The sequence below is a fragment of the Notolabrus celidotus genome, chromosome 1 (genome assembly GCF_009762535.1).
Source record: "Notolabrus celidotus isolate fNotCel1 chromosome 1, fNotCel1.pri, whole genome shotgun sequence".
Lineage (NCBI taxonomy): Eukaryota > Metazoa > Chordata > Actinopteri > Labriformes > Labridae > Notolabrus > Notolabrus celidotus.
In genome coordinates, this window is record NC_048272.1 from 23,590,138 (window position 1) to 23,605,861 (window position 15,724).

Here is a 15,724-nt window from a genome sequence, read left to right on the forward strand (position 1 = left end):
TCTCTCCCTCCCCTTTCCCCCCTCCCTCTCTTACCCCCTCTTTCTCCCTGTAGGTGGTGAGAGTTCCGGTGGAGAGCTGCGAGCAGTACACCACTTGTGGGGAGTGTTTGGGCTCCAGAGACCCTCATTGTGGATGGTGTGTCCTCCACAATGTGTAAGTACTGCACACTCATGCACACATTACCACACTTCACCCAAGTGACCCCCAACATGCAGCCTCACATTGGGATTGTACTGTTAGATCATTGTGGTAGAGGAGCTAAGGTGCTTTAGGTGTATGTGTCGGGGGATGGTAGCCCTTACCAGAACAGTTACACTTCGTGCCCTGGACCAGATGGTCATACTAGGAATTCAAATTCCTGATTTTGAAATCCACCTCAAAGTAGAGTTTAGATTCTATTTGCTAGTTGAGATTTCCAAGATATTATCCAATTAAACCAGAGTATCATAGTAAGACTTCTACCATCCTTTTTAATATAGAGCCTGGAAGATAGGGGTGTGCCAAAATATCGATACTACGATATATCGCAAGATTCCGTCTTGCCATACATTATCGATACACTGGCGCCAAATATCGATTAAACAATAAACATACAGCCGTTCTAAACAGAGTCTCTCACAAAAGCCTGCTACAATTTTGATTTACAGAGCCACTACTTCAAGCCTCCACATGATGGCGCTTAGCATGATTATGAGTGGGTGCTGTGGTAGAGTTCTCTTTGAAATGAAATAAAAAGAAGAAGAAAAAGAAAATGATGCAAGGCGTTGGATTAGCAAACAGCAGAGAAAAACATGTGAGATGCACCGTCGAATCCTTTCAGCAGCGAACTTAAAACACGCAATTTTCGTGCATTCTAGGTTCCTACAGCTGCAATTTGGGAACTGCTCCAAAAACGAAAGTGAAAGTTGAAAATTGCACTAGCAACAGTTAACTCTAAGTGACCCAGTAACATGCTGTCTGCGTATCATTGGCATGAAGACAAGTCGTAGTATACATGTGCTGACCCGACCAAAACGTATAGTGAAGGAATAACAGTTCGGGGGCCATAAATAGGCGGCCAGCGGCCCGGGGACGCCTATTGAGAGCCTCTCTCTTAGACCATATGTGCAGTAGATACTTTGTTTTACTTGGCTGTCGTTCATGTGAAACTGATTGACAATGTTTTGTAATTCCTGTGAAATGGATTCAGTGCAGTCAATAAATTCTGAATTTCTTCGGTGACACAGATACCGTGATATATCGTGGATGATATTTCTTGCGATATATAGATTATCGCAGAATCGCTGTATCGTGATAGTATTGTTATCGTGGGCAAAATATCGTGATAGTATCGTATCGCGAGGGACCTGGTGATACCCAGCCCTATTGGAAGAGCCTTTAAAGTTTCTGAATCTTGGTCCTCAAAGATTTCTTTGAATTTCAGATTATTTAAACATTACATTTATTTTTGTCCTACAAAGAATTCTGTTTCTTTTTAACTCGCTGTAACAGCTTTACCGTAATTCCCCCAACACTTATTAATTAGTCACATGATCATGATTCATAGAAGGAAATCTAAGCACTACAACCTGAGAGCTCCCTGCCATGAAAGATACATTCATCCTGTGTAAGCCTGTCAACCGGCTAAACCTGTTAATAGCACATAAATAACAACACAGCTTGGCAGTCTGCATCGCCGACACACCCATTTATCTTGGTGGTATTTAGCTTGTTTTTGTGTGTGCTGTTAACATGGTTTGCCACAAGTGTGCTTTTAAATGCTCAAGTGGGAATATTTTGGCAGCAGATTAAGGATTAGTCATGTCTGGTGTTGGTGTTTGGTTTATAGACCAGGTCTTGTGTTTGCTCTCAGATTGCAGTGTTATGTTACAGTAGATATCAAACAGTGAGAGTAGACATTTGTTGCCAGCTGTAGAATAGAAATCTAATCACTCATAAGTGTTGTGTGGTTTAGTAACACAGTTTCTGTATGTAACTCAACCATTTCCTCCCTTTGACTTGAGGGTGTGTGTGCACACAGGGGAGTGTGAAAGCAGTTATGTGTTATTGAAAGGTGACAGCATGTTAAACCACATTTGGAACACCTCAAGCATTTGGCATAATGCCATCTCTCTGTGTTAATTAAACTCACGAAACATATCACCAGCCTGTCTTTCCCCAAGACACACACACACGCATGCACATATTCCAAATGTGTTCCTCTATTTCCGAGGAGACACACACATCATAGAAATCACACACAATCTTAATGGGCTTGAATCAGTAATAACCTTCCATTTGGGCACATTTTTTACCTTGCGTCTTGAATGCAGCTTGCTCATTTCTTACCTGATGCTGTTGCCAAATTTGGCCAAGGCCCCTGCAGACTAAATGGGCAAATATTAACAGGCAAATTATTTATAAGCCTTCTTTCTGCCCTATGGTGCTGTTAGCCACATCTTATTAAGAGCCATGGTAGTTTCAATCAACAGTGGAATTGAACTGGGAATACACACAGACAAACACACACATGCACACTATGCCCATGTGTTTCTAGACATCATTCACACCAATTCACACAGTCGCACACTGGAGAAACAGGGGTAGGAAAACAGCTCCATAATGAGAAAACGTGTACATACCTCTGTGCTTCTCTGCTCATACCTCTACACTGTGTGTGTCCATATGTGTGTGTGTGTGTTTAAGTGACTCTCAGGGGGGCGGTTGGCGACAGCTTTTTCTTGCTGAGCGCAACTGAAGGCTAACTAAACGAGCGGGTGCAGAACTGCTCAGCAAAGGAGGCAGTTAGCATTTTTTTCAGCTTCCCTCTTATTGTTAAAGCCTCACAGAGCGCTGCATCAGCACTTTCCTCTCACCACCGGGACCAGTTGTTGTTAGCGCGTAGGTGAAGTGATAGCTAATGCATTATGAATTGCTAATAGTAAAACCGCTACAATATGGGCCTATATGCTGATTTTCAGCACGATCAGTCGGATTGTAATAAGCAGAGGGAAATTGCTGACCCCGTTGATGTGCCGCTTGCAGGAATTGTATCATTTTTTACGGTTCAGGGAAACTTTAATGATTGCCCCTATATCCTCAGAGAAGTTTGAATTGGGTGGGGCAGTAAACTGAAAAGATGAGGGTGTGCACATGGTGTTCGTACAGCTAAGCCACTGTTGCACAAATGTCAGAGCCAATAAGGTAATGATATAAAGGCCTACAGTAATGGCAGGAGAAGCTATTAGCCTATTTGTCTTGTATTATTGCTCCCATTTCATTGTGACGGTGATGGCTGTGCATGTTTGTCATCTTAATATGATTGTCATATTAGCTTAACAGTTCCTCACACTATTTGTCTCCTCTCTCCTCTTACTCATCCGTTCTTCCCCTCTTTCCCTCCCTTGCACTCTCTCCCCCATGTATCTCTCTTTTCCCTCCATCTCCCCCTTTCCATCCTCTTTCACTTCTGCTCCTCTAGATGCTCACGAAAGGATCGCTGTGAACGAGCAGGAGAGGCCCAGAGGTTTGCATCAGACCAAAGGCAGTGTGTGGAGCTCACTGTTCAGCCCAAAAACATCTCTGTCACCATGTCTGAAGTCCAGGTATGTCTTCTTTTGTCAGTGAGCACGATTATTATGTAAAAAGTTCAAGCATTCAAACAACAAAACCACATAGAGACTCAAGTAAACTATAGTTCATGAAGACTGTGACTTATAGGCTGAGGGTTCTCCCAGCTGTCAGAGATAGGAACTAAGGAACTAGTTTGTTTCATAGTGTGTTTCACTTCATCTTTTTAAGATGAGTGTGAGAAAAAACTCTGTTGCTTCTTTGCAGTATTAACATCTTTATGCATTTACAGTGATGCACAGCAGACACATCAAACAGTGAAGCATGAATAAACTTTTCTTAAGAAACACTTAAAAAAAAAAATATTTTTCCACCCAAATTTAAAAGAGCACAAAACAGTGCAGTGATGCAACTGTTTTTAAGATCCAATTAGGCAACTCCACATCACATCAGGAGAAAACTATAAATTGTTTGTGGTTTCATAGCAGTAGTATAATTTCTACAGTGTGAAGCAGCTTGTTCTTTTGTTTGTTTTTACGTTAAAATCTTCTTCCTGTCTTCTTCCTCCCGTCGATGTTTTTTGTTTTCTAATGTTGGACTGTTACAGAAAAGGGTAACAACAGCAGACACATGACACACTGTGGCTGTAACTGGCTCTTGTGTCATTGCCACATTTGCTATAACTCATGAAAACCTTTGGAGAAGTCATGATATTCTCAAGCTTTGCACCTCAACATCTAATTAAGCGGTTGCTTCCTTGGACTCATCTCTGTCATTCAAATCTTTAAAAGTGTGAGAGCGCTCCCATTCTGTCAGCAGCTCCTCAATGTACCACATAGGTTTGACTGATTACAGTTTGCCTCACTTCCTCTCTGCACATTAACTCGTACACATTAACCTTGCTGAAATAGCTGCACTGACTGACGCATTCACATAAGCACCCACCCTCCTTTATTCCCTCTGCTGTCACACCGAGGCATACACGCCCCCTCCTTCCCCCAGCACCCATTAACCCTCATGTCATATCTTATAACAATCCATGTTCTCCATGTCCTTCCATTGATCTTGCACTGATTGTCCCTCTCTTTTTTTCTTTCTCTAGCTGGTCCTTCAGGCTCGTAACGTGCCTGACCTCTCAGCGGGGGTCAACTGCTCCTTCGAGGACTATGTGGAGACGGAGGGACGGATCCAGGGTGGACACATTTTCTGCATGTCTCCTTCCGTCCGGGACGTCATCCCGATCACGAGAAACAAAGGTGGGGACAGAGCGGGCGATGGGTGATGAAGTCATCAGGGTAGTGAGATCACTGCGTGGTAGCTGGGTGTGGATATGTGAGGTTTGCTTGATGTATGTAATGCTTGCGGGTGCTAAATGTTCTTTTTGACAGTCTTAAGTTGTTTTTGCTCATTGCTCTTTCTCTGAGCACACTATTCTGCCTCTTTATGTCATCCTCACATCTTTTCCTCTTCCCCTCGCCTAACTATAGCACCTAATTTTCCATGTTCTTCACCATGAGCTAATGTGTCTCCTCTGAGAGGTCTTTTGTACGTTACAATTGGAGAAGTCTAACAGACCAGCATTTTAATCGCGCTGGATGATTTGCTTAGTGTGTCTATATTCAGAATACCTTGTCAACACCAATAAGGCTCGCCCGTTCCTTTTCAAAGCCCCAAATGCAAGTCCACATTTATCTACTGAAAATAGAACTGTTTTTGAATCTCCATTATCATGCATTATGCACTGTTGTCAGTTTCATTTTCTGTATTTTGTTCTATCTAACAGACACTGGTTATGCTCCTAACTTCTTTTCAAAGCCTTGACTTCAGCGTAGTTTATTGTTATATTTAAAAATATCAGCATCTTATTCTTTCTTTTTTTTTGGCAGAGATTATGCACCCGTTTCATGTCCAATTCTGTCAAGCCACAAAGACAATAAAAACTTGTTTGGTATTCACATTCAAAGCCCTGAAAACATGTCAGACCGTGCACTCCAAGTTTCCTCAAAGCGACATCTCAGTAGTTCTTCAGCGGAGCCCATTATGCCCCATTACGAGTTCTCATCAGCTCCGGCATCCAAACACTGATTGGTGCTGCTATTTTTAAAGCCACCCCACTGTGGGTGTGACATGAGTGAAGTGTTGCTAGGCTACAATGTTTCTTTGTGTGAGTGTGTGCATCTGTGGAGGTCATATAAGTGGTATTCATATTTAGGGTGTGACAAACACAGTTTTTTAACCGACATCTAATGTATCAGTCACTTTTTGGTTGTGTTTTCAAAGCTTTTTTGATTCAGTGAAAACTTCTAAATGTTTGTAATTTTCTATATCTTTAGGAGACAAGCGGGTGGTGAAGCTTTATCTGAAATCCAAGGAAACAGGCAAGAAGTTTGCCAGCGTGGACTTTGTGTTCTACAACTGCAGCGTCCATCAGTCGTGAGTTACAACAATTTCATATTTCTGGACACATCTGCGTATCTTTTGTCCTTCTTCAGTCTTTCCCTCTTGTTTTTTGAAGAGATGGCCCCTCTGTCCAACTTTTGAGCGTCTGTCACATGTTACTGTCTATGAGAGATACAGTTAGACACCCATTCACGCACACAAATATCCCTCCCCCCACAGACCTCCACAGCAGGCTTGTGTTACCATACGGCTAAAAAAATCGAACGTGCCACATATGAGAAAACGATTGGGATATATAAGATGGTAATTCAAATCTTATTATCATAACCCACAACGCACACAAATGATACTACAATTAATAATTCATTATGTCATGGTCTACCATAATTTCTCCAAATAACAGACTCTGACCTCATTGATACCTCAAAACCAATTCTGCCAGCATTTTCCATCTCTTAATCCTCACTCTGGTAATTATTAACACAAGAAAGCAAAAGACAAACACAGTGACACTGTAACACATCAAACAGAGAATTGTGCCTTTCCGGATTACTTAGTCTCCTTCACACTCTAGATGCCCTTAGCTATCTCAGTCGCACTCCACTGCCTCCCCTAATCCACCTTCTGCTGAAAATCTCCACCACCTAGTGAGCCACACCCTTAGGTTGTTCCTACCACGAACCCCACGCACCCCACCGAGGTGAAAGAATCCTCCTAACTCTTCCACCCTGCCCCACATGATACCCTCCCCTCCTGTCCATCCTCGGCTGATCCAGGGGAGGCTGAAACGTCTGCTGGGGTATTAGCCTTGGTGTGGCAGATGGCTTTGAGGCCCCGAGGGCACCACGGGGCGCTGTCCCTGCTTCCCTCTGGATGTTAGATGAGCCTCCTTCGAGGATTGTCTGCAAACACATACGCTTGTAGATAAAGACACGCAGAGCCACACCTCTCTCCGCTCTGTCACTTACAGCTTGTTGAAGCCCTGAATGTGTGGGACACCTAGTCTTCAACTCTCACCTTTAACCCCTTTGTCCTTGCCCTTATACAGAGAACCGATTGCTGCAACTCAGATAATTAGCTCAGCTGGTTAAGGATGTGGTTACTTACATTGCTGACTTGCAGTTAATTCATCTCCCATGAGGACTTGTGATGTTTGCTTGAACTCCTAGTGTGTCTTACTGTCATGGCTACATCTCACATTTGGTGCAAAATTTGTAAACTTTAATTGCTTAAAGCTTAGGTAGTTATACCATGTTACTGAAAAGATGCTACATGCTCTCAATGTACCATCATCAGATCTTAATATAGCAATGATCTCACAGGTCAAGTGTAAGAAGTGACGTAGACAAGAGAGTTGCCCATTTTAAAGTATTAGCCCAATGAACTTTGATTAAATCCGCTCCCTGTGCTGATCTAATACAGCCTTAGAGTGATGTAATGGACACGTTTAATCAAGTTACAGATATGGCACGTCGCATCCTCAGCAGTGATTCTGATGGCGACGAGAGATGCTGAGATAAGAATCCCATTTGGCGCTAGCTCTCCAGCCCTTGTACCCGCTGTGCCTTCTGGACGTCAGTGTGTGGCATCTGATGAGATCAGACTGGTAATGTGGTTGCTGTAATGACTTCAGGCCCACACAGACTCATGTGAGGCCCTGTTTCCAGAAAGCTTGGTTATTCTTTTCAGAGCTAAGTTGTCCTCTAATGGACTTAAGCTGTAAATACTGCAGTCTTTTACACACTGAAGGATGCAGATGTTTTCAGAACATGCAGAAACACATTTCTGAGCAGAAACCACCTACATGAATTCCCATAGACCTATATTTTTATCCTGTTGGTTCTGCATATATATGGCTAACAGGTGCATCGCAAAAACTATTGTTCAGTTCAGTTCAGATTAGTTTTTCTAGAAAGTGACCAGACTCATCACATGCAAACTAAAATGTTTGAAGTTTTATTGGATTTGAAAATGATGGCCAAACAATGAGTAAAATGTACAATAAAAAGTCTCAGAAAATTAGAATATATAATTTAGAATTTGAGTCAATCACAATCCATTCAGTATATATACCTGTATCTCTTGGTCAATACACAAAGCCACCCTCATGGGGGGCGCTGGTCACACTTGTCCAGAAGACAATCATCAAGACCCTCCACAAGGAGGGTTAGCCACAGAAGGTCATTGCAGAAAAGGCCAGCTGTTCACAGAGTAGTGTATTGAAGCATATGGCAAGTTGACTGGAAGGGAAAAATGTGCGCAAGCAAACAGGGTTGACCGCAGCCTTGAGAGGATTGTCAAGAAAGTCGATTCAAGGGCTTAGGAGAGCTTCACCAGGAGTGGCCTGAGGCTGGTGTCAATGCATCAAGAGCCACCAGATAAACCTCTTCAGGAATCAAACTACAACTGTCTCATTCCTTAAATTAAGCCACTTCTGAACCAGAGACAATGTGTCTTAACTGAGCTAAGGAGAAAAAGAACTGGACTGTTGCCCTGTCGTCAAGCCGTCTTTTCACATGAAAGAACATTTTGCATTTCATTTGGAAGTCCAAGATGTCTGAAGTCCAGTGTTAAAGTTTCCACAGTCTGTGATGATTGAGGGTGCCATTTCTTTTCAATAAAGACTTGTCTCCTGCCCACAGCGCCAAAACAACAACCAAATGGTTTGCTAGCCAGTGTTATTATGAATATATAATATATAAAACAAATAAATGTTATCACAACATTATATATTTTTTAGATGCACCTATACTGTTATTATTCAAAACTATGCTCAGTAGGATAAGAAATGACCCTGGCATGGCATCAGCCATTCCTATTTCGTAATACTTTCTACTCACCCACTAACACCCAGCCCCCATCCCAAAAAACACACACCCCTCCTGCTTATTTACTCAACTGATTACGTCGTGGCCCTTGCCTTTCAAAAATGCCATAAATTTGCATAGTGGTATTAATCTAATTAGAATTCCCACTGTTTCAGTTTAAGAGTTGTCGAGATTGAAATAGAAAATCACCCACGGCCATGATTGCTCCTTAATTAAATATTTCCATACGCTTTTTTCTCATTCCACAGCCCCCCATTTATTACAGATAGGGAGGATAGTCTGGCAATGAATTGGGGTTTAACTGTCTGTATAAAGCAGTATGAAGCACCTTTTCTCAGTAGGGTTAATGCGGCTTGGGCAGTGAGTGGGTCATTTGTTGTGTGATTGAGGGTGCTTTTAGTGTAATTGGGAGCAAGATTGTACCCGATGTCATAGAAAGAGGTTTTTTTATTAAGAGGGATGTAGAAAGCTGTGAATTACAGGTGGAAAGAAACAGAGTGAAGCCAGAAAAAATAAGGAATTGTACGATGAATTTGAAGCGTTTTGTTTTCACATAATGCTTCCATTTTGGCCCTGCAGATTCAGATCGCACAATAGTGTTACAACTAAACACTCAGACATGTATTAATAAATTATGTGCATAAAAACTACTTTCTTTTTATCAACCCCTCTTAAATTGAAAATGGATCCAGTAATGATAGGATAGACCATTCATGAGGACCATTAAATTATTCACCTCCACTCCTTTGAAATGAATAGTAGCCAATAAATAACTCATTTTGCCAAGTGCAGAAGTGTCAAACGCAGCTCACCAGGAGAGAGGATTGTATTAAGCACTCCAAACTGACCGAGAAGAGGAGGAATCAGAGCCTATTGTGTGGGGCCTGATAAAACAGTACTGCTCCAACGCTAGCATAGCTCGATTAGCATCTGAATATGAAGGGATTAAATTAGCATTAAAAGCGTGGCCATACGGGAAGCGTGTCTACAGCTTTTCAAGCCTCCAAGGGGTTGTGGGTGATGGCGAGTGACAGGAAGGAGGTATAAGGAGATACTGGGGGGTCTGAAAAAAGAGAGCCCACCCCTGGACAAGAGAATAAGAATTATCGAACGTCCCCAAATGGCCCTGGGTGGGCTCATTCTTAAAGGGTTTTTGCCTGGGCTAAAAGAGAGGTTTTGGAGATCCTAAGGCTGCTATAGACAGGGGGCCCTGAGCTACTTCTATGAACCAAAGATCGAACAGTAGGGGGTTGTCAGACAGGGCCCAATGCTGGACCTAGGTGGCACACATAATGGCACCGTCTTTTATTTCAAAGGGCGTGATCATAAAAGTCATAGAAAGTTGGCATTGGTTACCTGCTGATATTTTCCTCGTTATTTCAAAGTCACTGGTACACTAACAAGGTTGATTTGACATGAATAAAACATAAAAGCTAAGATGGAAGTAGTTATCAGGGCTCAGTGACAGATGTGTTGACGGGTGTTTGGGTTTGAACTACTTTCTATACAATGTACTGTTCACCATTGGGCTCTGGTTACCTGCTGTGTTAAGTCGATGTTGTACTGTATTTTGATGAGTGCTGATCCATTGGTGGGCCCCAAACCGAAAAAAAGACTCTTTGACATTTAAATAGCGATTGTTGCAAACACCAGCAAGCCACACAAAGAGCTCGGCTAACTTGCCTTGTGTTCATTTGTTTTGCATCAGTAATGTCATCTGCTCCTTTGTTCAGCATTGACCGCCCTTTCATCTGATCCTGACTCTCTCACTTGGGACACAACACAAAGCAGAAACCCTCATGTCTGCTCTATGAGTCAATCTACTGTATGCTAGCCTAACCTAGCATAGCCTAATCGCTTCCCTCCATTTGTTGGCAACATTGACAAATCTCCTATTTGCTCTCGTGTGGTATTAAGAGGCCTGTTATTTCCTAAGCCGCACATCCCTCATTCTAAATGGACAGCTTCTCTCAGCACAATGCTAAATTGGTCAATTAAAGCGGCAGTGGGATTGAATTAAGCTCCAGCTTCTGATCTCGCTCGGAAGGGAGGGGTCCGGGCTGGAAACGATCGCTTAAGTGTGCACCTGACAAACGAGCGGCCCTAATTGATCCAAATGAATCCACGTCAGGGTTTGATGGAATCGTGCACAGGCTCCATCGCAGAGCTCAAGAGCTGAAGCTCTAATTTTCATGCGGATGAGGGGGAGCGGGTTGGCATTTTACAACCGGGTTTAAACACACTTGAGAGCTTGTCAGTAAGTGTGCTTATAGCAGTTCAGACAGACACAAATTCACGCCTGGCAGATGCGGTTGAATACAAATCAGGCTGTTTGTTGTAGCTCTTCTGTCTGCTCTTTTATTGTTATGGATCCTTGCTTACCGGGGCTTTATTAATAGTAATTCATCATTTTCCCAATAAACCATATGCTCCACCAAACCATAATATCTAACACCAGTTACACTGAAGAATTTCTCTGTAATCAAGTGAAACAAATCTCTTAGTTGGATATTAACGGTAATGTTCAATGATGTTAGTTATATTAAGAAGACATAAAGTGATGTGTGTATCGGTAGAAGGCTGAATGGGGACCATAACATGAGGCCACGTTCATAAACTGTGGACTTGTCTGGCTCCCCCCTCTACAGGTCCCCACACGCGCGCGCACACACACACACACACACACCACACACACACACACCACACCACAACACACACACACACAACACACTCTTACTTCCCAACTTCCAACCCAATGTTTCCTCCTCCTCCCATGAGACTCCCGCGTACCGCCCCGCCGGCTATACCCCTCTTTTCCCCTCTCTCTCTCCCACGATACCTGGCGTCTACACCTCTCTCAGGGAAATCCACCTTCTTTTGATCTCTCCCTCTTTCTTTCCCTTTCCACTGTCTCCCATCTTTCTCTTTTCAGCCTGTCTATCTGCACCTCTCCTCAGCTAAAGCAGGTGAATTTAAAATGGTGGAGCGCTCTTAGCCCTGTGGATGAAAGAGAGCTTTAGACAAAGAACAGGGGGAGAGCTTTTTAAAATGAGAAGGCAACGAATGAAAGGGATGGATAGAGCGAGGGAGGCAGAGATGGAGGGACAGCGAGAAGCTCAAGGCTGAATAGAGAAAGAGAATGATACAGCTACGGTATAGAAAGGGTAGAAATATATGCAAAGAGGGGGATGATTGTGCGGAGATCTTTGAACATTTAGCGGGAGCAAGTGCTGACTTTCACATGGGACCGGGGGTAGTGATGAATGAAGTAAGTCAGGGGAGAGAGAGGTTAAGACAGCTGAAAGATAAGATAGAAGATGGGGGGATGAAAGGCAAGAGGAAGAAAACAGGATTCCAGACAGGGTAAGGAAAGTTCAGATTTTTCAGTGGATGATAATAGACATTAAAAATATGGCACGGGTATTAGTTGATCTGATATGAGCCATCCAATTCAGTGTCCATCCAGTTTACAACACAAAGCTGCATGTTTCATGCACACACACAGCAAACACAGAACACTAATGCACAGCGACACGCACACAAACTAACATGTTCGCCAGAGTGTACACAAACGGTAGCAAGGCAAGAAAAAATGACCTTCTTGGGGTTAAAGAAAGACTGTTTCCTGGCACAATGATTTTGTCCAGTCATGAAAATATATCTACTAAAACACTGGACCTTTGCAGGACTGGTTCATTTGAGACAGCTGTCACTGTGTGTCTATGTGAACAAAGACTGCAGTGTGTACTTCTTGCACTTATTTGACAACCCAGAGAGTTACAAAAAGCTCCACTACTCATCATAAAGGACCAGTTTTTGTTTTGTGTTTGTGCTCTCCGTACCGTATGCATGCGCCCTCTCTCACTTGCTCCCCGGGGCCTGGGAGAGCATAGTGTGTTGAACAATTAATACATTCAATTTCCAGTAATATTCTCCGTCGGGTGGGACACTTAAATAATAAAACCCAAGCGTGAGAGCATGTGATTAAAAACTTTGACCTGCTGTGAGATGGATCACTGTTACAGTAAAGAGAATAGATTAATGCATATTGATAATTAATGGATATGAGAACTGAGAAAATCTCTGCAGCTGCATTATGAGGCAGTGAAAGAGAGAGAGGCAGCAGGTAGAGACTACAAGCAATATCCTATTGGAATAGCCACCTAGTTAATTTACTTGCAGGGTTAGTTAACATTTTTCAGCAGTTGGGGATAAGTGCAGATGGAAAATATTGAAGAAAATAATTATTTGATACATTGATACATTTTGTTTCATTTTACTTTACATATATAAAGACACTTCCACCATAAAAATGGCAGGAAAACACAAGAGGGATATGGGAATATAAAGGGTTTGATAGCTCAAATGTTTCTGGTTGGGAACAGTAAGTGTTTAATGAAAAACTGAATTAAAGTTTTACAGGTAATTATAAGTCTCTAAAGAAAGAACTATGATTGGCCAACATTGGTAATAATCAGCAGGTCAGATCTTCAAAAATGCTTCACAAGAATCAGCCAAAGAATGTGCAAACAGTACATCTCTTAAATGAAGCTGCAGTCTCTAATAGCTGAAGTCTGTTTTTAGTATTGAGCTACTCTGCAGTGATTCCTATAATAGGAAGCAAATCTATAACCTAGTTGATATATAAATGCTTTAAAGTCAGTCATTCTACTTCACCATGTGACACCAACTCATTCTGTCCTCCTCTGCACTGTCACCCTGTTTTGTCAAATGAAGCGACGATGTGGTGAGATGAATAATTTAGACTCAAGTTTAAAAACAGGTGGGCCTCACTCACTCCCGGTCTGTCTTCTCTTGTCTCTCTCTGTTTCTAGCTGCCTCTCTTGTGTAAACGGCTCCTTCCCATGCCACTGGTGCAAGTACCGCCACATGTGCACCCAGAATGCCAATGACTGCTCTTTCCAGAGGGGACGTGTCAACATCTCTGAGGTAAGATTCGCACAGAGGGTTTTTATGCTTTTTTTTTTTTTTTTTTGTTACAGTTGCACTGCATTTTCTGTTTTTTCCTTATCAAAATGTGGAAAAGGTCCAAAATGCTGCTCAAGAGATCCGATGTTTTGCTGAATCTACGTTCTTTAATTTGTACATTATCTACACAACTCGTATTTTGCATACAGCCGATCTTACTATCTCACTGTGGCTTTGGTGGTACAATGTAAGCTTAGTAATTTTCTCCCACATATAAACATTCCTTAGAGACATTTGCATTAATTGTGCAGCCACATAAACCACTTTTACCCTCACAGCTTCTATGGCTATCGCCTCAGGGTCTCCTCACATTTACCCTGCTATGTGTGTCTGCTGTCTGTATGTTGATAGCGCTCTTGGCACAGGGACAACAGCTTGTGTACTGTGCAGCAATACTTCTGTCGTGGCCCATAAGGCCATAAGCAGGCCGGGATGAATGGCTGTCGATGGAAATACTGCCTTGTTCTTACATCGCCAAATGCTGCATTAGCATAAAAGCTAATATCAATCTCTCCGAGCTGCTGCTACAGTGGACGACACGCCAGGCATAACAAGTGTTTGTCAACTGCTGTGGTATGTACAGGGATATTAGTGATGGACACACAGGCATGCTATGTTTTCACCCTGCTTTTCTCTCTCTCTCTTTTTATTTTTTTTTATTTCTCTCACACACCAAGCACAGTCTTGCATACATTTACAGGCACAGACAAATGAAGTCAAACGCATAGCTCCTCAGTGGAGTTATGGATGTAAATCCACTGCACTCCCCTGTGACTGACAGTCATGCCTGGGTTTTATCTGATTGATACCTCACAAACATTAACACAAACACACAAACGCATACACACAGTTTCAGCATATCTCCCGGTGTTTGTGGTCTGACTCTCCCCGTTATCTCTATGCAGATTAAAGTCCTCCCCCTTGTTGGCCGGCCTGAATCACCGGCCTTTATTAATTGGTCAACCTTTATCCAATTACTTTCCTCTTTATCTCGTTTCTCAACCGGAGCTGTGCAGAATCCCAAACACTAGCATGCGAAACCACAGCCTCAATGCCCATCTGAAACAACACACAAGTCCAGCCTTCACGCCTCACGGAGCTAATGTTAGCGGATTAGTGCGCCCATCTGCAAGACATGGGGAGAGCGCTGGCTAGCACACTCTGAGCTGAGGGAGGCCAGAGGGCAACGGATGGATAAACAGGAAAGGCCTGCGGTGACAAAAAGAAAAAACTGAGGACAGCAGGAGGTGCATATACAAATAAAATATGTGTCGATATTGATTAATGATAAGAGAGGAGGTTCCACTTGAGTACCAGATGAAATGTCAAGTATTCACGTGAAGACTTCACCTGTCCACCTGAATGTTGGCCTTTTGAAAACCTCTTGCTACTCAATGTTCTCTCCATATAACCACTTTGTTGTAGAAACTTGGTGCAAGCCAGGCTGAGCATAAAACAGAGTGAGACAGCGTGAAAAGAAAAGGAGACAAAAAGTGGAGAGAATGATGAAAAGATTGAGAGAGTGCTAGAGCGAGAGAGGCAGCAGGAGGAGAGGAAGGAAGTAGGGATAGACAGACTGGCTGACAGTGGCATGTGGACAGAGAGACCTCTCCTGTCACCTCGTCTGCCCAAGAAACCACCGACCACATGCTCGGCTAGAGAATCCATCATCTGCTCTGTCACACACACGCAAACACGCACACAAAACCCAGAGTCTCACAGCTACTATATGTTGTGTATTTCATGTACTAAAGTGTAAACATTCTGACAGAGACATGCATGTAAGTGAACACACACACTCACACACACATACAGAGTCATTCATCATGCTTTTCCTAGCTGCCATATCCATTAGTTGCGCTCTCAATGCCCCAACAAGTACAGCTCTTCCTGTAGGCTAGACCTATCCTTCTCCTCTCTGGGGCTCAGCTCTTGCTCTCTACCTCATCCCACACCA

The 15,724-nt window shown here is 42.8% G+C and overlaps 1 protein-coding gene across 1 annotated transcript in view; it reads left to right on the top strand.

Annotated features, from left to right (window-relative positions):
* plxna1b (plexin A1b) overlaps nt 1-15,724 on the top strand; it is a 213,408-nt gene that overhangs the window by 118,548 nt on the left and 79,136 nt on the right. Inside the window, 5 exon segments of the mRNA XM_034684651.1 lie at nt 54-154; nt 3,462-3,585; nt 4,653-4,806; nt 5,884-5,983; nt 13,614-13,728. Coding sequence (XP_034540542.1) covers nt 54-154; nt 3,462-3,585; nt 4,653-4,806; nt 5,884-5,983; nt 13,614-13,728 — 594 coding nt within the window.